Source organism: Xenopus tropicalis, chromosome 6 (genome assembly GCF_000004195.4).
Source record: "Xenopus tropicalis strain Nigerian chromosome 6, UCB_Xtro_10.0, whole genome shotgun sequence".
In the NCBI taxonomy this organism is placed as follows: domain Eukaryota; kingdom Metazoa; phylum Chordata; class Amphibia; order Anura; family Pipidae; genus Xenopus; species Xenopus tropicalis.
The window spans coordinates 128,830,490-128,851,315 of NC_030682.2; the positions used below are offsets into that span (position 1 = coordinate 128,830,490).

At 37.7% G+C, this 20,826-nt stretch overlaps 1 protein-coding gene across 3 annotated transcripts in view; it reads right to left on the minus strand.

Moving 5' to 3' along the window:
* Positions 1-20,826, minus strand: part of vps13b (vacuolar protein sorting 13 homolog B) — a 508,026-nt gene that overhangs the window by 456,828 nt on the left and 30,372 nt on the right. For all 3 annotated transcript variants that reach the window (XM_002934409.5, XM_012965216.3, XM_012965217.3), the window contains exons 4-7: positions 9,984-10,104; positions 5,738-5,905; positions 4,452-4,633; positions 3,553-3,721 (exon numbers count right to left, since the gene is read on the minus strand). In XM_002934409.5, the coding sequence (XP_002934455.3) occupies positions 3,553-3,721; positions 4,452-4,633; positions 5,738-5,905; positions 9,984-10,104 (640 nt within the window). The remainder of the gene's footprint in view (positions 1-3,552; positions 3,722-4,451; positions 4,634-5,737; positions 5,906-9,983; positions 10,105-20,826) is intronic.

Consider the following 20,826-nt stretch of genomic DNA (forward strand, 5'->3'; position numbering starts at 1 on the left):
GTTGAGAAGTCGTCTCTGATTGTGGGTTTACAAAGAAACATTTCTGGAAAAAATTTGGAAACAATCAATTGACAACCAATAAAAATAAGCTTTTAATGTTTTCCTTTTTTCTGCACTATAATCTACTGTGACTGTCTGCAACACAGCACTTTGAAGATTTTTTTTTTTTCTAAATCAATTGATGGGAAAATGGAGAGGCAGATGGAGCGCTATCCAAAAGAATTGGGACAACATAACTGGGACCCAGATGTTACAGGGAATACATTATGTGGATGAATTACATTTTTAAGCAAAAATGCAAAGTGAGGATTGATGTGAAAATTGCAGGAAAAATATACCTCACTTAGGAGTAGAGTTGAGCTTTATTTTCCCAAAAACTATGAAAGCACAGCTTCTTAAGTGCATGGAATGCCACTTTACTACAACACGACAATATAACCAATATGTTGCTTCCCACAGCAGAGGTATTTTTCATAGACTGCAACAAGAACAGCTGATTGACTGTAGTTTGGTGAAGTTACTGATCCTGTATACGAGTTATTTTTAAATCCGAATGTGTCCTCAATGAGCCATGCCTAAATAATTTAGGCTTATGACACAAAAAATGTATTTTAAATAGTCATGTCCTACACAAACTTCCCTATTGTTCCTCAAAATCAGAGTGGATCAGCCTCAGATATTAGTATGGGGCTACATTTTCTGCCCCCTGTAGAGCACCAAAGAGTTTAGGGGCCCTTATCTGGCCATGGGGCTTATTCTGACTGTGTCCTTCCCTATTATAGGACTTGTAGATTGTAATCTCTTTTGGGCAGGACTCTCTTCACCTCTTGTATCGGTTATTGATTGCTTTATATGTTACTCTGTATGTCCAATGTATGAAACCCACTTTTTGTACAGCGCTGAGCAATATGTTGTCGCATTATAAATAAATGTTAATAATAATGTTAATAATAATAGATCCAATTCAACAGTCAGCCCTAGTACTTATTTTTTTTTTAATACTTTGAATACAGGTAGACCTTTCTGTAATACTGAATAGTTGCCCAACTACATCGAAATCTTGGACTGTGCACATACATGTGACCATCTATAGGGCTCATACAGAAAATGGCAGTTGCACATAGAAGCTGCTCCTTGCACATATATGTGTGTTTTGCCACTGGGCCCATGCCAACTTTTCTGGCGAATCACACACTGTGTGCTAATTGACGCAGGACTTCCCTGGAGCTAACGCCACCTTCAAGAGTTTAACAATGGCCTGCATCAATAAACGCAGCATGCTTGTAGCTAAATTGAATTCCATTACCAAAGATTTTCTATGCAGCTGTGTCTGATTGGCAGCAAAGCGCACACACATTACTTGTATTTTAGGCTGATGCCACACGTGGCGTTTTTACGCTGCGTATTTTCTAATTCTCTCGGCGGCTGAAAAACGCCTGATATCATCATCCATAGAAATAACTTGAAAAGACGTGAAGCAAACCACACAAAGCGTAAATACGCTAGAAAACGCCTTAGCACGGATTTTTCAAGCGTAGGCTGAAATACGCCAGTACTTGCAAAGCAAGCTATTCCTATGTATACGCAAAGGCAGCTGCCAGACCTAGCAGAAATACGCAGCGTTTTTTGCTATTTCACACAATTAGCACCATGGCAACGGGATTTGCTTACGTCACCAGTTCTAGGCTGAAAAACGCCATGTGTGGCTTGTGCGGCGTTTTTAGGCTGAGAAAAAACGCAGCGTAAAAACGCCACGTGTGGCATCAGCCTTAAAGCAGCAGCAACCGAGTCGCCTTGCGTCAACACTTAGGTTGGAATTATGGGTGAAAACACCTTATTGTATGTAAAAAATGTGGTGATTCGCAGCTAAAACTGCACTTTGCGCATTGCACTGTACCTTATAAATGACAATGTATTTTTAGATAAAATTAAAAGCATTTGAGGTTGGTTTAAAGGAGAAGGAAAGGTAAAAACTAAGCAAGCTTTATCAGAAAGGTCTATGTAAATACAGCCATAATCAAAACAAAAGAAACAGGATTTCTTGTCTCTTTTTTTTTTTTCTTCCTGTGCCAGAGTCTGTGCAGCTCTCTCCTCTCTCCCATAAGAATGCTAAGAACTCCCTCATCTTAGGAATGCGTGATCTGAGCCATACAGCAGGAAGCTTCCTCATAGTCTTACAAACTGTACATGTACAGGGGTCTTGGTCTTGGTGCAGGAGTGAGGCATTATGGGAATTTTGTTTACAGAGCTCAGCGTTTTTGTTTCCTTTAAGGCTTCTGATGATCTGAATGGGCAAATATGGGGAGACTTAAGAGCACTATTGAAAGAACTTAAGGTATGCCTGCAGCTTGAGATTAACCCTCTATTAGCTTTTCCTTCTCCTTTAAGTCCTAAAAAATGTACAGAAAGAACATGAGAGGAAAGTGAAGCAAAGTACTCCGCTGGGTTCCCAAGCAATTCATTTGAATAACTTGTGCTGTGTAGAATGGTGGACTGTATGATTAAGACAAATAGGTAGCTAATGGGTGAAACTAGACAAGTTGATGGTTTTGCAAATGGAGGGTGTTACATGAGCATTGAGAAACAGGATTATGCACTATAGTTAGAGAAGAAAAATAGAAGAAAAACTTGCACAAGTGTCAAGATGTGTGTCTACTCTGTTTGCTGTCAGCCACCTGTGTAAAAGTTATCAAGTTCTTCCACCATGTCAACCTATTGGGACATAGTTTAAGATTCTAATCTACAAGAAATTCTCTCAACACCCGTTGAATCCCATTCAGTTGTTCGCATTCACATTTCAACAGGGACAAAACCAAATAGGTAGGAACATTTGTATTCGTTGTGATCAGGTGTCTGGTAGATAAAATCTAATCTGACAAACTGGTCCTCTTGTTTGTGTCTTACAGGTCATAGGTCACATCCACCAAGAATGATTTTTTTATGGATCTTAAAACTATGGTTTATTTGGATCTGTGAATCTGACATTTCACAATCTAATAGTTCCTTACAAAAAGGAACAAGCCAGTTCTACTGGAGAAGTTTAAAGTAAGCCATTTGCAATATGCCCGACATAATGGGGTTCTTGGGAAATTCCTGCCCTGGACTAATAATTTGTAAGTGGTTTTAAACACTTTTAAAGAGGAAAACTGAAATGGGATTGCTTTCTTTAACGAGAATAAGGAACTTTTTAATATAATCATATATACAAGTATGGGACCTGTTATCCAGAATGCTCAGGACCTGGGTTTTTTTGGATAAGGGGTCCTTCTGTAATTCGGATCTCCTACCTTAATTCTGCTAAAAAAATTATTTAAACAGTAATTAAACCCAACAGGATTGTTTTAGCTCCAATAAGGATTAATTATATCTTAGTTCGGATCAAGTACAAGGTACTGTTTTATTATTACAGAAAAAGGAAATCATTTTTAAAAATGTAAATTATGTGATTAAAATGGAGTCTACATGAGATGGCCTTTCCATAATTTAGAACTTTCTGGATAATGGGTTTCCAGATAAGGGGTCCGATACCTGTACAATATGAATTACACTTACCAGACACTATTGTATCCTTAGTTGGGTTGAGGGGATTGTCAGGTTCTCCATCTTTTGTGTTTCCAATTTCCCCATAGTACAGGGCAATCCCCAACTGCATTATACGTATAAACATAGGGAGCTGCTGATCAGTAAGGGAAAGCTTCAAGCTATCGACCATGGTGTGTATCTGGGTGGTAAGATATCAACAGTCATGTATTAGAAACCAAAAAATCTGAACACGCTCTAGACATATTCATGGCAACTCAAACAGTTGTTTTGGTTTTTTTATGTGGTCAACAATATATATGTGACCAGACTGTATGACTAGGACTGTGGGCCAAGAACATGCACGGTTAAACTCAAATGTAATACACATCTGGGTAAATCTGTAGCAAGGGTGGACTGAACTCAAGAACTGGTTAGAAAATAAAGTAATAGACTTGATCACTTATGACTGAGTTGGCATCTCAGTGGTTGAAGTATGGAGGGGTGTCTAATCATTCTATCATTTATAAATCAGTAGCAAAACTTTGTCTGGAAGAAATGCATCTGGCTCCCAGGGGCAAATCGTCGGGACCAACCAAATTTGGAAGACCAAGTAGGGGCCAAAATGAAGCAAAGAACCACTTGTTTGGCAAGCTTAAATGAATGCTTATAGTGTATCAATAATTACAGAACTGTATTGGTGACTTTTTTTTTTTTCCTTTAGCAGTTTTGCAAACTTGTGATTAATAATGGCAGATTTTTAGTAACTGTTCATATATGAAAAACACGCTGCATTTCTTTAACAAGCATTTCTTTCAAATAATTTATACTTCCTTTTCTTGAAGGGTGTTGGGGGAGTAAAATAATTACATTATGTTACTGAAATGCTTGACAGTCATGCGCTATATCACAAGAGACAGGTCTGAAGTTACCTTTATCACAGACGGCATTTTAGAGTTAAGGCTGTCATATGTAAAGTGCAGGCGGGTACGGAAAGAACATTTGTACAGCAGTGGGTCCTGGTAAAATTCAATCTTTCCGCTGGCATTCCTCTTGTCAAGGCAAACCGTACAATCCGAAAAATTAATGACTTTTCTAAGCACTAGTTCAGTTGCTGAAACACATCAATGTAAAATGAAACTGGGTTAACAATAAGTGCAAAATACAAGCAGTGTTCTGGCCAAATTATTCTCTAAAAATAAGAAAATATTGTATATAACTAAAGAATAACAATAGAGCAATGATGTTGAAAAGGATTTAGAAGCAACTATAGACAAGTTATTTTATCTCCCAAAGCCCCCACAAAATACCTGCAGCCTATTGGTTTTGAGAAATCAAGATATGCACAAATCCAAGTACTTTACACAAAAAGTTGTTTTTGATCCTTCTACACAAACTAACACAGCAAAATAACTTTATACATATTATTGTCAAGTTATGATGCATATTTCAGGATTAACAGCAGCTTTCCAACCATGCCCTTTTTTCCCAAGGAATCACCAAAGATAACAAGATGTGTATAATGACCCCACCCTTTCTTGTCCCTGGTGCATATAAGAAGTAAATACTCCTAATCCCACAAAGAGCTGTAATCAAGTATTACATGTATACATTCTACTGTTTAACAGTTAAAGGAAAACGTCATCACCAAACAATGTAGGACCCTATCAAAGATATATTGCCCATATGTGAAACCCTGCTAAATAAACCATTTTCATAAAAATATAATTTTTGTGGAAGTATGTGCCATTAGGTATTCCTAAACACAAAATGTATTATATCTTTATTTTAAAGGAATACTGTAATGGAAAACACGTTTTTTTCAAAAACAGTTTGTTTTTTTCAGGGGTGCCACAGCCATGTGACCTGTGCTCTGATAAACTTCAGACACACTTTACTGCTGTGCTGCAAGTGATATCATAATAAAATGGTGGCTAAAGAGTAAAGATGTAAAGGTGCAACATGTACTGATATATATATATATATATATATCTATATATTTTCCAGATCGGTAAGATTCTTTAATAGGCCAATTAATGATAAAAAATATGATTATATACATGTATATATACACAATATAAAATCAGTTGGTTAAGTATCCATTCCGAGGGTTACGGTAGAATGCATTTCGAAGAAAACTGTATTTATTAGGTAAATGGTTCATTTTCCCAGCAACACTTAAGGTTCTACTACTAAGCAGTCATTACAATGCACTTACCAGAGATGTCCATGAATGCTCTGTCCCAGAACTCATCCACAGTGTAGCACTCAGCACAAGTAATATTGACCGAAAGAACTATGTCATCTTCCACATACTTTAAGATAAGATTGTTGACCACTATGTTGACATTATTGACAACACGTCTAATCAAGCTTTGTACATAACCTGCAAAAAAAAAAAAAAGTAAAATTATTCTTTTTTACCCTGTATTTGGGATTTTTTTAGTTAAAGGAATACTTTCATGAGAAAACACGTTTATTTAAAAATGCATCAGTTAATAGAGCTTCTCCAGCAGAATCCTGCATTGAAATCTGTTTTCAAAAACAGTTTGTTTTTTTCAGGGGCGCAACAGCTTTGCTCTGATAAACTTCAGTCACACTTTACTGCTGAGCTGCAAGTTGGAGTAATATCACTCCCCCCCCCCCAGCAGCCAATCAGCAGAACAATGGGAAGGGAGCAAGATAGCAGCTCCCAGTAGGTCTCAGAATAGCACTCAATAGTAAGAAATCCAAGTCCGGCTTGGGACTCCTCCAGTTACATTGGACTGGGAGAAACAATAGGTTATCTGAAAGCAGTTCCATTGTGCAGTGCTGGCTCCTTCTGAAAGCTGAGACTCAGGCAAAATATGTTGGAAAATATGTCCAGTGTGCCATGAGCCTTAGATAACACATATTTATGAACATAATATTTTTAGAAATAGATGCAAATTATTAAAAATTCAATTTAAACAGACACTTAAAATAGATCAAAGAGCAGAAGGGAAAAAGAGAATCTACAGCACCATGGTTTGTGCCCAATTATATCTACATATTACAGAATTAAATCACCCAGAGTAAAGTAACTGTTAATGAGCCACACAAATAGACGATACTTGATCCTGCTTTATCTTGTGGGACATTAGCATTGAGACAAGATGGAATGCCACCATAAAGCAAAGCAGGACTGCTATTATATCCCAGTAAAAGTAATCTAAGCACTAGGAGATGAATTCCTCCAAACAAAACAAAAACATAATGGGCCAGATTCAATTTGACGAGAAAACTTATCTCATGGTTTATCACTAAATAAAAGTCTATGTGGAAATCTGGAATGGAATTAGGCGATACATTGCTCATATTAAATTAAATCTGGCCCAATATTACTTAATGTTAAAGTTTGATGTTTTACAAAAAGGGAATGAAGGATCATTATCGACAGTCATACCTATCCTAAAATAAAGCACTTTTAAAATAAATTTAAACAGCTTCATTTTATTAGATTGTTTAAAATATGTGCCTTATTTGGAATGATAAAATGTAATAACTGCGAGAAATTTACAGAACTTTAAATGACGCCTGATCTATATTTATTTTGACTTGTTTAGATCACCACCACACTGCCATGTATGGTCTTTGGGGAAAATATCTGTAATTTATTGAAATACATAGCTAAGTAAGGCTGCAGATCAGATCTCATAGGTTCGTAGTTGTGTTTTATGGCTGACAGTTCATCATGAGCAAAACTGCTTGATATGCCTAAAGGTGGCCACACACGTGGCGATTTTAGATCTTTCGAAAGATCGTACAATCTGCCACTAACTGTTCAGGACTGAAACGGCAGATAAGGAGGTAGAAACAATAGGATTTCTACCTCCTTCTGCCGATTCAGCCCTGACGGCAGATTTTGCTCTAGCGCCTTCTATGGCGCCCGATCAAAATCTCTTAACTGGCCCGATCGGCGAGTCGACTGATATCAGCAGCCTCCTTTGATATCGGTCGACTCACCGACTTGCCATACACGCACCGAATATCGTACGAAACTAGGTTTCGTACGATATTATCGGTGCGTGTATAGCCAGCTTTACCTGCTTGGTTGGATTAACTGGTCAAAACTCAGCTCATTTGGTGACCTGGTCAAACAAACACATCTCTATGCCTACGAATGGTTAGATAACCTGCAGCTTTATTCTAAACAAGAAAACTAAATTACCATACCTATACCATATACCCAATTATTTTGCTCAAACTTTACATTTAGAACGCAGATGAAAAAATGAAAGTTAGATTAACAGGCAGTTTGGTTAATGAAAATCAACGTGGGATAGGGTTACTTTTACAACGCTACAATTTTTTTATGCCAAAAAAAATGTCTTTTGGGACACCCTAGTGTCGGTAAAAAAAAAGGGGGGGGGGGTTCCTACGCCTGCTTATCACTACTTGCAAACAGTATAAGTTTGACTTTAGTATAATTATAACAATCCCTGTCCAAAACATTAACTGTGATTTAGGAAGTGCTGTGTGTTTTATTTTCCAACTCTTTCCCATTTATTTTCATTTTTAACCCCGATGGAAGACTATTGCAAGGGGTGGGAAAGAGGCAGAAAGAAAATTTATTAGCAAGACTGGTCCCTGCAGCTGGCTTTCTGTTTCCCTGTTCGGCTTGTAAATGTCTGCTACACTGCACGTCATTTCTACTGAGGGACATGAAGCTGACAAAGATATGATGCAGAGAGATTAAGGATGTGAAAAAAGAAAGTTTCTAATCTAAATATTTATTTACATTATTATTGCTATCCCTTAAAGCACCAATGTTAGGCAGCGCTTTTGAGAGTTTAATCATCATTTACATCATTGACTGCTTCAATGAAGCTTACAATCTAATTCACAAAATAGGCACCCATTGAAGTAATATAGTGAACAAATAGGTCAGATTCACAGAGAAGAACCGTTTCACTCACGTTAGGTTTTTATTTTTCATCAGCAAAGATGACACTATGGGGAAATTTTAAATTTTCAAGTATTAGGCATTTTCCACTCCATTTTAAAAGGTCTGCAAAATCATGAATGGTGGAATAATCACAGAATAAAATTCAAACATCAACATGTGTGAATGCCGAAGATCCGCTTCCCATTTGCTTCTATGGCATCTCAGCATGTTTTAGATAGCATCATTTTACTTTTGAAGTTTCACATTTTTTACAATAATACATTTCAACTAACCAAGGTTAAAAAAAAACTGAATTGGAAAATTGATGCAATTGCGGGTTTCTGCAATGATTTGTGGGAATCATGGCAAGTGGCAAATTTACTAAAGTTTAGGGTCACATAAACATCAGTTTCTTGGGAAGACTGCGGGAAATGCTTTCAGCAATCACTATGAACACTGCATTTTGAGTGCCTAAAAATGTGGCATTCAGTGTTAAGCACTCTGTTTGCCATTATCCCAAAGGTAGGCGAATAAAGATAAGAGATACACAGCTATTGTTTTTACAAGGACAGCTAATCTACTGTGTAGGCAAGCTCATCCCCCTCATAAACATTTACATATTTTGTTTATATATATATGTATATGTTGTATGTTAAATAATAAATCAAACTTACAGAACATAAATAAAAGGTTACAGTGTCACTTTAATGGGCTTTGGCAGCAACTGCATGCCACATCATAAAAGTTCCATTACACCAGCATTTACTGAGCTGTATGAAACCGGTAGGATATTCATGTTCATCTAATATGTATGGCTTAACTATATAAAGCACTATAGTTCACTGCAATATTGTACAAAAAAGGTCATCAATACATCAGCTGTGGATAACAGAACTTCCCAAAGGACCTATTTTGCACACATATCTCTATGATTTCATCATGGTCAAGCTGTTAGGGCAGAGCTGGAGCACAATAAACATCATCTGGAAGAGAAGGGAGGAGGCATGATGGAATGTAGGATGGTGTGAGAGCTGTCAGTAGGAAGACATCCCACTTACAGTTATCCAACCTTCTGTGACCCTTTCAGTAACCGTGTCTGCACTTTTGCCCTTGTGTCAGCCTACTGAGGGTTACCAAAAGCAATGAACTGGACCAAATGAAAAATGAGATGCTCGCAAAGGGAAGAAACAGTTAAACTGTGAGAAACAGATGAAAATATCACCTAATTTGGCACAGCTTGTGACAAAGAAATCAAAGGGCCCAAAGACACAGTGGAAAACTTGCTAATCCATTACGGAAAGGGATGTTATTTGTTTCCCATTTCTGTGTCGGCAAATTAACTTAGCCCACAGTCTCTCTCACCAGTGTCAAATTAGTGACTGTCAGCCTATAATGTCTGCCACCTTGATTCCCACAAAAGCCTATATAGGCAAATAATGATAGACTATTTTGTATTTGAAATTCAAATGGTATCGTGCAACTATACCAAGTTATTATAAATGTAAATAGTGTAAGAAATAGGTGTTACAATGCCTTAAAAAATGTTTCTCTACCAGACCTGGTGGCAAATCGGGATCGGTAGGAGCTGCCTGCTGGACCTTCCGAGGCTTAACTGGGGATTTGGCACTCTCAGTAGTGCTGCGATTTGTTGAACTGGAACCACAACTTTCAATGTCGTCCTGTGAAACAAACAGAAAATCATTACTACAAGAAAAATATAGGGGAATATAGAGTTTATGATAAGTAGAGACTTAAATGAGACTAAAACTAGAGGACCAATTAAAAAATACAAAAGAGGGTTTATCGCCTGTGGTACACCTACACTACTGTGGCCGACAATCAAATTATGCAAACACCATTCCTAAAAAATCATATATTGGCACAGCCCGAGAGCAACAAGGAAAGAAAATTTGCTAAAACCAGTACAGTTAGGATCTTATTTAAAACAAAAAATATATCACAAATAGCAATAAAAAGGCCAATAATATATATCAGCAGAAGAGAGGCAGACACAGACGAAAATAAATACCAGTTATAAATCACAGCACCCACCATCTATTTGGTTACTGATAGGGAGAAGGACAGAGAAAATGAAATTGAGCTCTTGGATTGCCCTTTAATTAGGGTTTAAATTGTTCCTTATCAGGACATATTACAAGATTGTTTGAAAGCAATTCAAAGAAGTTAAATCTCTGTTACTGTGATCGACTAATCTCCCTGAAATGCCTTTCCACCGGCAACAAAGTGAATCGTCAGTGGAAAGGCATATGCGTCATATGCTTCATATTCCGGAGTTGCGCAAAGTTGGAAACTTCAGAAGAATGAAGCAACACATATACCTTTCCACTGCCAGTGGACACATATTTTGGGAAGGTTAGTTGCTCAAGGTAGCTGGCGATTAAGCTTGGCCAGTGCCCTTATCTTTGCAAAGGAAACAAACTCCACAGCAGTTCTGAGATCCATTCATGGTAACTAGTTTTAAGCTCAGGGTGCCTGAGAACAGATCTGAAAAAGGCCATATTTAATATATGTATTACAATTATCAAGTGTCCATCAGGAAACCTGAGCTTTGAAAAACATGGTCAAATTTTCAACCTCAGCTCTATGAAAACTGCTATGAAGTTCTGTGTTGGGAATACACAGCACTGAGAAGCTAAATCAATGACCAAAACTATCATTCACAGGTCATGAGGTTAACGAATGATGGAAAAGCTCAGCACTATGAAAATAAATGAGTGAAACCCAATCTTCCTTTATCTGGTCAGTCCCTGCATTTGCTCACTAATGATGTCCCTTCTTCTATCCTCTAATTAAAGATGCTCCATGAAGCAAGAAGTTTCCTGGACACCAAATACAACAAAAGGAGTATCCAAACAGATAAATAATGAGGAGGGCGCTGTCTGTAGAAGAGCTGAATAAGAACCTAACAGTGAGAGAGGGCTGTAAGGGCATACAAATTAGGCACACAAGCCTATTTAGCCTTTTAGTGAAAAACTTTGCAGAACCTGTGATTATTGGATTTAATTTGCAGCTCGGTGTCACACAAGTGCTGCTTTAAATATGCTTGTATGTATATACAGGTATATCACAGGTCTTATCTTGGTCAGAAAGATGAATATATTGCAAAGTCAATGTGCCAGTTGTTACACCAGGCTTTTTCAGGGGCGTTCCTACCATGAGGCAAGGTGAGAAACCAGGGCTGTGGAGCCGGTAGATAAATTCTCCGACTCAGACTCCTCAGTTTCTGATACTTCCGACTCCACGACTCCGACGCCTCTGTTTTTAATGTGCTAATGTATTTTATACATTCCTACAGTCATTGAAAAGCATGCTTCATGGTCACTTAACATGTTCGTTTATGCACTGCGTGCATTGGGCTTTATTCTTATAGCAGAGAAGTAATTAGTTATGACTGTTTGTGAATTGGGACATTTAAACTTGGTTCATTTTTTTCCGACTCCTCGACTCCGACTCCTCGACTCCGACTCCACAGCCCTGTGAGAAATTTGCCTCAGGCAGGAGCATCCCTCAAGTTAGCAGGAGTGGCAAAAAGCCACTCTTGGTGGTTATTAAACTAGAAATTCAGCTCATCTAGCGCAGAGAATTGCAGTCTCTACATTAGCAATGTGGCAGCCCCTGGACCCCCTTCAACATGCTCAGGGGTGTCAGGGGGTGGCATTGCCTCAGGGAAGCTAATGGGCTAGAATCACCCCTGGAGCACTTACCCAGCACCTGACCTGGAAACTAGCACTTATATTGTAATGTCACCCACTGTGACCTACAGCACTTATATTTGCCTATTTGTGTCTGTAAGTTACCCTCCCATCTAGATTGTAAGCTCTACGGGGCAGGGACCTCCATCCTCTTGTGTCTTTGACTCTTATCTTATTGCAACTGTATCTTTTATTTATCTGTTTATTGTAATACTTTTTATTTATCATGTTAATACCCCCTGTTTGTATTAATGTATTCTACTGTACAGCGCTGCGATGTGTGTGTATTTTTCTTTTTATCTAGATCTATTTGCACATGCAGTGCTGTACAGTAGAACAGTACATTCCCATAATAAACAATTAAAATATAATATAAAAAAACCCTTCAAAATGAAGTTACATTCTATTATACATGCTAAGTGTAAGGACTGCCTGACTGACTGATGATTTGTGGTTGCAGGAAAACCAAATGCAAATTACTGACTGTGGTCATTATCACTTTACTACATGGACTTCTTTCTCATATGCACCCCCTCCAGATGCATTTAAAAATATTTTTTAATATAAAGTTTGACTATAAATTAGAAACTATACTTATTTGAGACACACCGCTTTCAATGCTTGTGACACACAGAAGTTACAAGTGAAAGCTTTCTCGATCTACTTTTACCATTTTCAGATTATCCTCAGTGGTACACATATTAATCTCACATTCGGTTTATTTATATCAGGATACTAATACGATGGTACATATGTTAGGCTCGTATTCTGTTTAATTAGATTAGGATACTTAAAATACCTAATGTACATTCTTTCAGCAGGAGTAGAAGAACAAACTTTTGGGGTCTGTAGGGACATTTATGTATGTAGCACAATATTTAAGCAGTCTGAAGTGTATGTATGTATGTATGTATGTATGTATGTATGTCTTTATTTATAAAGTGCTACTTGCAGCGCTGTACAGTAGAATACATTAATACAAACAGGGGGTTATTAAGATAATAATAAATAAATACAAAGTATTACAATAAATACAAATAAATAAAAGATAGTTGTAATAAGATAAGAGTCAAAGACATAAGAGGATGGAGGTCCCTGCCCCATAGAGCTTACAATCTATATGGGACATCATGATCTCAGTTTGTCAGAACCTACGCAAGGTGCCTTTGCTCTTCCTTGTTGAGCCACAGGGGGCTTTTATTAGCCCTTTCAATAATTATAATAGGATTTTGATCTCTGTGTCCCTACATCCTATCCTATCCTAACTTTCCTGCAGGCCACCTTTAGGCAGTTCCCCAATGAAGAGGCTGTCTGGCCCTATCTACTTGCCAAAATCTGCTCCATGTGTCTGCACGTGCGGCACTATCCTTCTAGCCAGCTATTTGCTCATTAATTACCTTTTCCAGGACATTTTTTATCTGTCTCCTTAGAATGAAGACAAATGGGTGTGTTTTTAAAAACATTTGCGGCATCTAATCACCACAGCAAGGACAATAGCAGTTTCACCTGGCACGCATATTTCCGTTGCAGCGACTTGTACATTTCCATATGGAACTTGTTGCCGCTGCAATTAGCAGTCTGTCTTTTCCCTTATTCGTGGTAAGTATTTTTTATTAGTGTTTACCAACTCCTGTTCAGAACTCATATTTACCTAATAAACCAGTTCACTCTATACAAATATTAACTTCTTGGTTTTTGACATTAATTTAACATACATTTGCGACGTTACTTATCAAAAAAGCACTTTCCCACTCAGACACCTCCTTGTACATTTTAAATTCTTTATGTACAATGTAAAGTACAAGAGGACCCAGGCACAATTAAGGAAACTGTGCTAGACAAAATATAAACATCAAGGCTTACATGGTCTAATCTTAAATACCAATACAAATTTAGGACAAAACACATACATGCACATATCCAGTGTAAAACAGTACAGCTGATAGGCTATCAGTACAGTGTAATTATCTCAATACATCATTACATGTGATTCTTGGCTCTGCTCTTGGCTCACATGGTCTTAATCACTAACACACCTTTCAATCCTTAGTTCTTAAGGAGAAAAAAAATTTAGCAAGAACTCTCGCCCAGTCCCAATTGTACATAAACTGCACCACATCACAGAATCTAATAAATAACAACTGAAGATGATTCTGCTGTAGAAAAAAGTACAATTTTTTTAAGGAAAATGTCTTATTAGGTTTATCAGCCCGAGTTCTAAGATTTCCTTATCAACACCATTAAATCAGCCAAAACCATTAGCTGCTAAGCAACCTTCTCTTTGCTTGAAGGGTATATCCACCCAAAAATGAAATAATGAAAGAAAATGTGATTCTAAGAATCTTTCAATGTACATTTTGGGCACATTTCTCAAAGTTCGAATTTTTGGCAATTAAAAGCACGATTGGAAAAAATTCAGACTAACCACGATAATTTCTGATGTGCGTCAATTGCGCGAAAATTTGAATCGTGGTCGTTCGAAAATATTGTGATATGATCCGAACCTGGGCCAAGGAAAGTCATGATAACGAAGCTTTAATGAATTCGAAACTTTCGTACTCGTTGCGACAAATACGATTTTGTTGCACAACTTGTCGCGTAAATTGTCCGAAAATTGTACGAAAAAGTTGCGCAAATTCACGAAAATATTGCAGAAAATACGCAAAAACCATATTCGGATCGTCGTACTTTAATGAATGTGCCCCTAAATATGTTAATAGATATTTGTAAATATAATTGTACTTGAATGAATAGTTTCGACTTCTGTATTCTGCTTTATGCAGAAGTCAGTTCTCCTCCATATCTATTACTAAGCTGGCTTCTGATACATTCTGTCAAGAATCAGATCCAGAAGTCCAGACAATAAAAAATCATCAGAGAGATACTGCTTTCAATAGTAATTTCATTCACAAGTAACGTTTGAAAAAATGTCATTAATGCATATTGGAAAGTGTTTTCTTACGAGAAAAAGAACAAAACACTACAATATAAGGTACTTATGGTACCATTGCTAATATACATGACCTGGTAGCTTGGGCGTGACCATGTCTTGTTGTCTAAAGCTACAAGTTTCTTCACAGAAAAAAAAAATGAAATGTAAAAATAGTATAAAACGGTTTTTAGTAACAGAGAGCAGGAATCAGCTAAAAGGTGAAGCCCAGCTTCCGAACTAAAATAATTTAAAGAGCCCCAAACAACACAGAAACCCCTAATATACCTATCACTGTAATATTATTGTTCAAAAAGTATGAATAAATAGAATTTATATTTGCTGAAATCCAGCTGCAAAGCAGTTCTTCTCTTTCTGCATGATCTGAAATCCTGGCAGGGGAGGAGGGACTAAAACATTGATGTTACAAATTGTAACTACTTCTCCACTGCGCACAGACAGCATGCAGGAACTACATTACCCACAATGCATTGCATTGTGATGTTCCTTTCGTTATCAACATCACATGTGCAGGGAATTGTGGGGTTTGGAGTGTGCAGGCTGAAGGCAGGCTAAGAAAAGTCGACTACTTAGATTTTATTTGAGTCTCAAAGTTGTCAGCCAGATCAGCAGGAAAACAGGGAGCCAGGATAAAGGAACTGTTCCAAACCATAATATTACATTAAAAACCATGAAAAGGCTGCATATTTTTACAACTAATGTATATTGGAAAGTTGTTTTAAACTATGTTCCCCTTTAAGATAATGGTAGACAGCCACCAGCATATTTCAGCCTACAGAAAAGTGGCCAAAACCATCCCTTACATTCACTTGGGCATAAACATATTGGTAGTGCTAGGACTTTTCAGCCCCAGGATACTCACTACAGCAGTTAATGGGTGTGCCATCAGCCTTAAAATATGTTAACAATGGTCCAAAATGAAGCGATAAGTGTTTCTGGCAATAACTGTGCACACATGCCATAAACTAAGTAATTTGCTTTAAACAAAAAACAATTACAGACAGTTCCCCTGTTCTACTGTGAGATCTTGCCTCCATGGATAAAAAATACAGCTTTAAATGAACACATGAACCATTAGCTAAATGAAACAGAGGCCAATGGCAGGCAAAATGATTATGAGCATTTTGTTGTCCAGGAGATTAATAGCGCCATCAGCATGCAACAAGTTCCAATTGCCTGACAAGCGACTACATCAGTGATTGCAAATCAACAAAAGGAGAGCAACTGCAAACATTTTGTCCACATTATTACATGCCTTGATGCCAAAATGTCTGGAATTGCTTTGTGTGCCAGTGTTTAGTTGCTACTATAAAAAGGAAACCTCTTTAAAACACCTCAAGGCAGTAAACAAAACAAAATGTATATTATAGAAACGCTACTAGTCTAATGTTGGTCATACATGGGCCCGCTTTCTGCTACTGACTCTTGACCTCTTGTTTGGACAGGTCACAAAACAACTGGACCTTTCCCCAATATGCCCACCTTGAATTGGGATATCAGATAACATTGATGGGATACAGGAAAGAGAATCGCATCAACAAGCTAATGTGCTCTTAGTCCCAACTGGATTTGTAAACCTGCCCAATTGACATCTGGCTGATTTTTGGCCAGATTTTGGTCGGTTTGGCCTGTGTGAGCCTAAGCTGCACACTTGGCCTGTAGGCAGCTTTTATCGGCCCATGTATGGCCACGTTAAGGCTGATACAAAATGCAAAAGGACAATAAAGTCTATGCCAATGCTATTAACGAATCAGATCATAAATGCAATTTGAATATTTATTTCAAAGAAATGTCAATTAATTTGGTAACTACTTAACCCCCCCCCCCCAAAGCTTCTGTGCTTGCAGATTGCTGCATAATCTTAACATTAAATTTACCCTATTATTTTTCTTTTAAACTTATACTTGTCTCATAAGCCCAGAGGTAAAATATGTTCATTATAGAGATGTGAAAACGTTCCAAGAGATTTGCCAAAACTAGCATAATTATGAAAATATTTAACACTGGGACCAACTGAAATCACACATACTGAATATAGATCAAGGTGATGTCATAGAAAACAGCAAAGCCAAAAAGCACTAAAAACTACTGCAATCCCATAAATCTGGCTCATTCTAGATGACAATAAATATGTTAAAATGAACACCAATTACATATTCTACATTTCATAAAAACAATCTCCATTACAAGTGTCTTTAGAGGGCCCTACAGGTTGAAGTCAGCCCACAAGGCTACTCTTTGAAGGTCAGCTTACTTCAGTCCACTAACACTTTATTTCCTATAAACTGATTCAACTGGTACAGTTCCTAAAGCAGTTAGACTTTTATGCCTTCAGAATTCAGGAAGCCTAAATTATGAAGACTAAACTGCTAATTAAAAAATGAAGTAACTGAAATTGTGAAAATTACCAGGCTAATGGTCTCCCAATGTAGTGCATGCCTCCCAGTATGAAATAATAACAGTACAGTATAGACAGCACTTGGAAACAGCCGCCGGTTATAGTTATAAGCATAAATAACACAAATTTGACCCAATTTGTTTCATTGCGATCCTTTCCATGCTCCAAAAAAAACAATGGAAAATTGATGTGATAGGGTCTTTATACTGTATACTCCACCGGGAAGGGGACTTAAGCTGGCCATACACGTACCGATAATATATTACGAAACCTCGTTTCGTACGATATTCGGTGCGTGTATGGCAAGTCGGTGAGTTGACCGATATCGCAGGATGCGGCTGATATCGGTCGACTCACCGATCGGGCCGGTTAAAAGATTATGATTGGGCGCCATAGAAGGCGTCTGAGCAAAATCTGCCGTCAGGGCTGAATCGGCAGAAGGAGGTAGAAATCCTATTGTTTCTACCTCCTTATCTGCCGTTTCAGTCCTAAACGGTTTGTGGCTGATTGTACGATCTTTTCCACTACCCACTTCCCGCTACACGTGGCAATTATATAAAATCGCCATGTGTGTGGCCACCTTTATAAGAATTATGTACAATCTCCAGAGAACTCATCTGGGTCTGCATTGGCTCCATCTGCAATGCCCACCCCCATTGTGCTCCCTGCTCGGCTGCTTCCAAAGATCTAAATCACATTATTATGCATATTCAATGGAGTGGGTAATTAAGTAAAGATTTGCATGCAAATTCTTGACTTTAGGAATAAGATTTTTAATAAACCTATACAATAACCCATATGCTTTAAGAGAGCAAGCGAACCATAAAACCATTATTTATTCCCAATGAGTAGCATTTAATGGCAAGTACTGTGCCCAAATAAAGTATATGTGGGACATCGGCACATGAGAATACTAATGTCTAATGTCTTAGTGATTGAGGAAGATACTCAGAAATACAAGATTCTTTCAGCAGACCTTAAACAGAGAAAATCCTGGGAATTTAATTGCTTTGCTTGTCTCAAGGAAAATTACTGCTTAAAATATTCATTAGTAGTTAAAATGGCAAAGCCTTTGGCCAACAACTGTACATATGATAAAAGGGCTTTCATATACATGTTTCCTTCTTGCAACGAGGTGGAGATTTAAAAAAAAAAAAAAAAAAAAAAACCCTGGGAACCAACATACCGTATTAAAAAAATATGACTTTTTGCCAGGAATTTTAGGTGAGTTGTTTGCCTTAAATATCAGAGAAATCTGTTCCTGCTGACTCGTGTGGGAAGCAATTCAACAGTGCCTTGTATAACTATAACTTCTCATACCCTAAACTTCCAAGGATAAAGTTCCAATAATTTTTAAGAATATAATAAATTTTTGTTAACACAACCTTATGCTAGGCTTACATGTAAAAAATCAAAGGGAAACGTGTATTCTAGTTAGGCAAACACCAAATCCAGGATTCGGTTAGGGATTCAGCCAAGATTTGGCCTTTTTCGGCAGGATTTGGATTCAGGCAAATCCACGCTCCTGGGCGAACCGATTTCTAAAAATCCCGTGACTTTTTGCCACATAAACAAGTTGAGACATATAACCCTTCCAAAACCCAATTAGCTATGCTAATAGCTAATAGATTTGATTCGGTATTCGGTCAAATCCTTTCTGATGGACCGATATTAAGTCCAGCCAAAAATCCCTCGATCCTTGGGAAAAAATTCAAAAACCACTCAAAACCACTCTAAAAGTGGACAGACCGGATATAGTTACAAATAAAACTGATTATTCTCAAGCTAACATTATAGAATAAGAGTACCCTCTAGGCACTGCAATTATCAAAGCTTCACAGTTTCCATGTATGGGAAGCGCATGAATAGCCTGGGCCCTGGAATGGCACCCCAAAAGCTGGTACTCATCTGGATGCCAAGAATATTAAGGGGAGGAGCTTGGGACCCCTGACTGTTGCTTAAAATGCATCTGGTGGATTTTCAAGGGACAATGATAGGTCCCAAGCTTATTCCCAGCAACAAGATGCAATTTATGGCAAACCTCAGCAATGCTTTGATTTCAACTATGACAAGGCATCATATATTGCTCTCCATCACTGTATTTCAATACATTCCATTGGTTGGCTCCTTTTGTACCCATTCTGATAGCATGTCTCATAAAATGAGATTTTTGATTGTAGTTTTTACTTGGACATTATGCCAGTCATGTGTACCAGTGCATGCCTCAGAAAAAAACATAAAGGTATGAAACGTTTTTGGGCCAAGCCTCATTAAAAAATGGGCCAAATCATTAGTGTTGGCAATTGAGACTATTATTTCTACTAGGGCACTTAATCTTGGCACTACTGTATGTTATAAACATGTACATGACTGTCTAAGGCATATTGAGACACCTGAGTATGAACAAACACTATATTGGATTTTGTAATAACAAATACATCTGACTGTTCTATATCCACAAAAATGCAGGGTGTTCATTTTATTTTCGCTGAAATCATTTATTCTTAAGATGCCAATTTCTCTCCTCATAAATGACCAGCTTTCTTGCCCACAAAGATTAAACAAGGTTTGCTTGCAAAACACCAAAACCTGAGGGTGGAATGAGTACATTCCTGTCATCTGCAGTCACGGACTTGGTAATAACCAAAACCCCATCTGCACCTGTAGACACAGTACAGAGAGCAGAGCTAACAACCAAGAAGAGTATGGGGCAGTTCACATGCAAAACCACACAGAGAACTGAAAATAAATAACAACAAAGCTGGTCCCTTGGGCCCCAATACTAGGTGTTACTGGGGCCTTCATGCAAACTTGCAGTAGGACGCAGATGTAATAAGTAGCTCTGCCTGACATGTTCTTGGCATGGTTTGATTTAGGCTAATGAGAATGAAGGATAAGCTGTGACTCTTGAACAGATTTTATGGCCAGATGTAAAAGATTGAGAGCAAAAGGAAAAAAGGCTTTTCCCTCAGTCTTTTTGCCACAACATATCGACCTTTCGTTTTCCCACATGTCCCTGCTGAACACTTAATAGTGCAGAGGCTTTTGGCGCTACTTCAACAGCGCAGAAAATAACTAGTCGACTGTTTGTAAGTTGTGATAGCTTTTATTGGACCAATGTGAAAATTCTTTGTGGATGCAGTTATACATGAGCTTTCGGTCCAGTTTAAGCTAATTTCTAACAGCTACGAAGGATTGCAATGTTATTTTAACTAGGGAAGTTGTAATTGAGGGTTAGTGGCTCCAAAGTCCCTTTAGCAGATTAATTTGATGATGTGATTTCTAAATGGTCCAACTAGAAAGCATTACAACATGAAGCAATTTGCTTGGTTTTTATGGA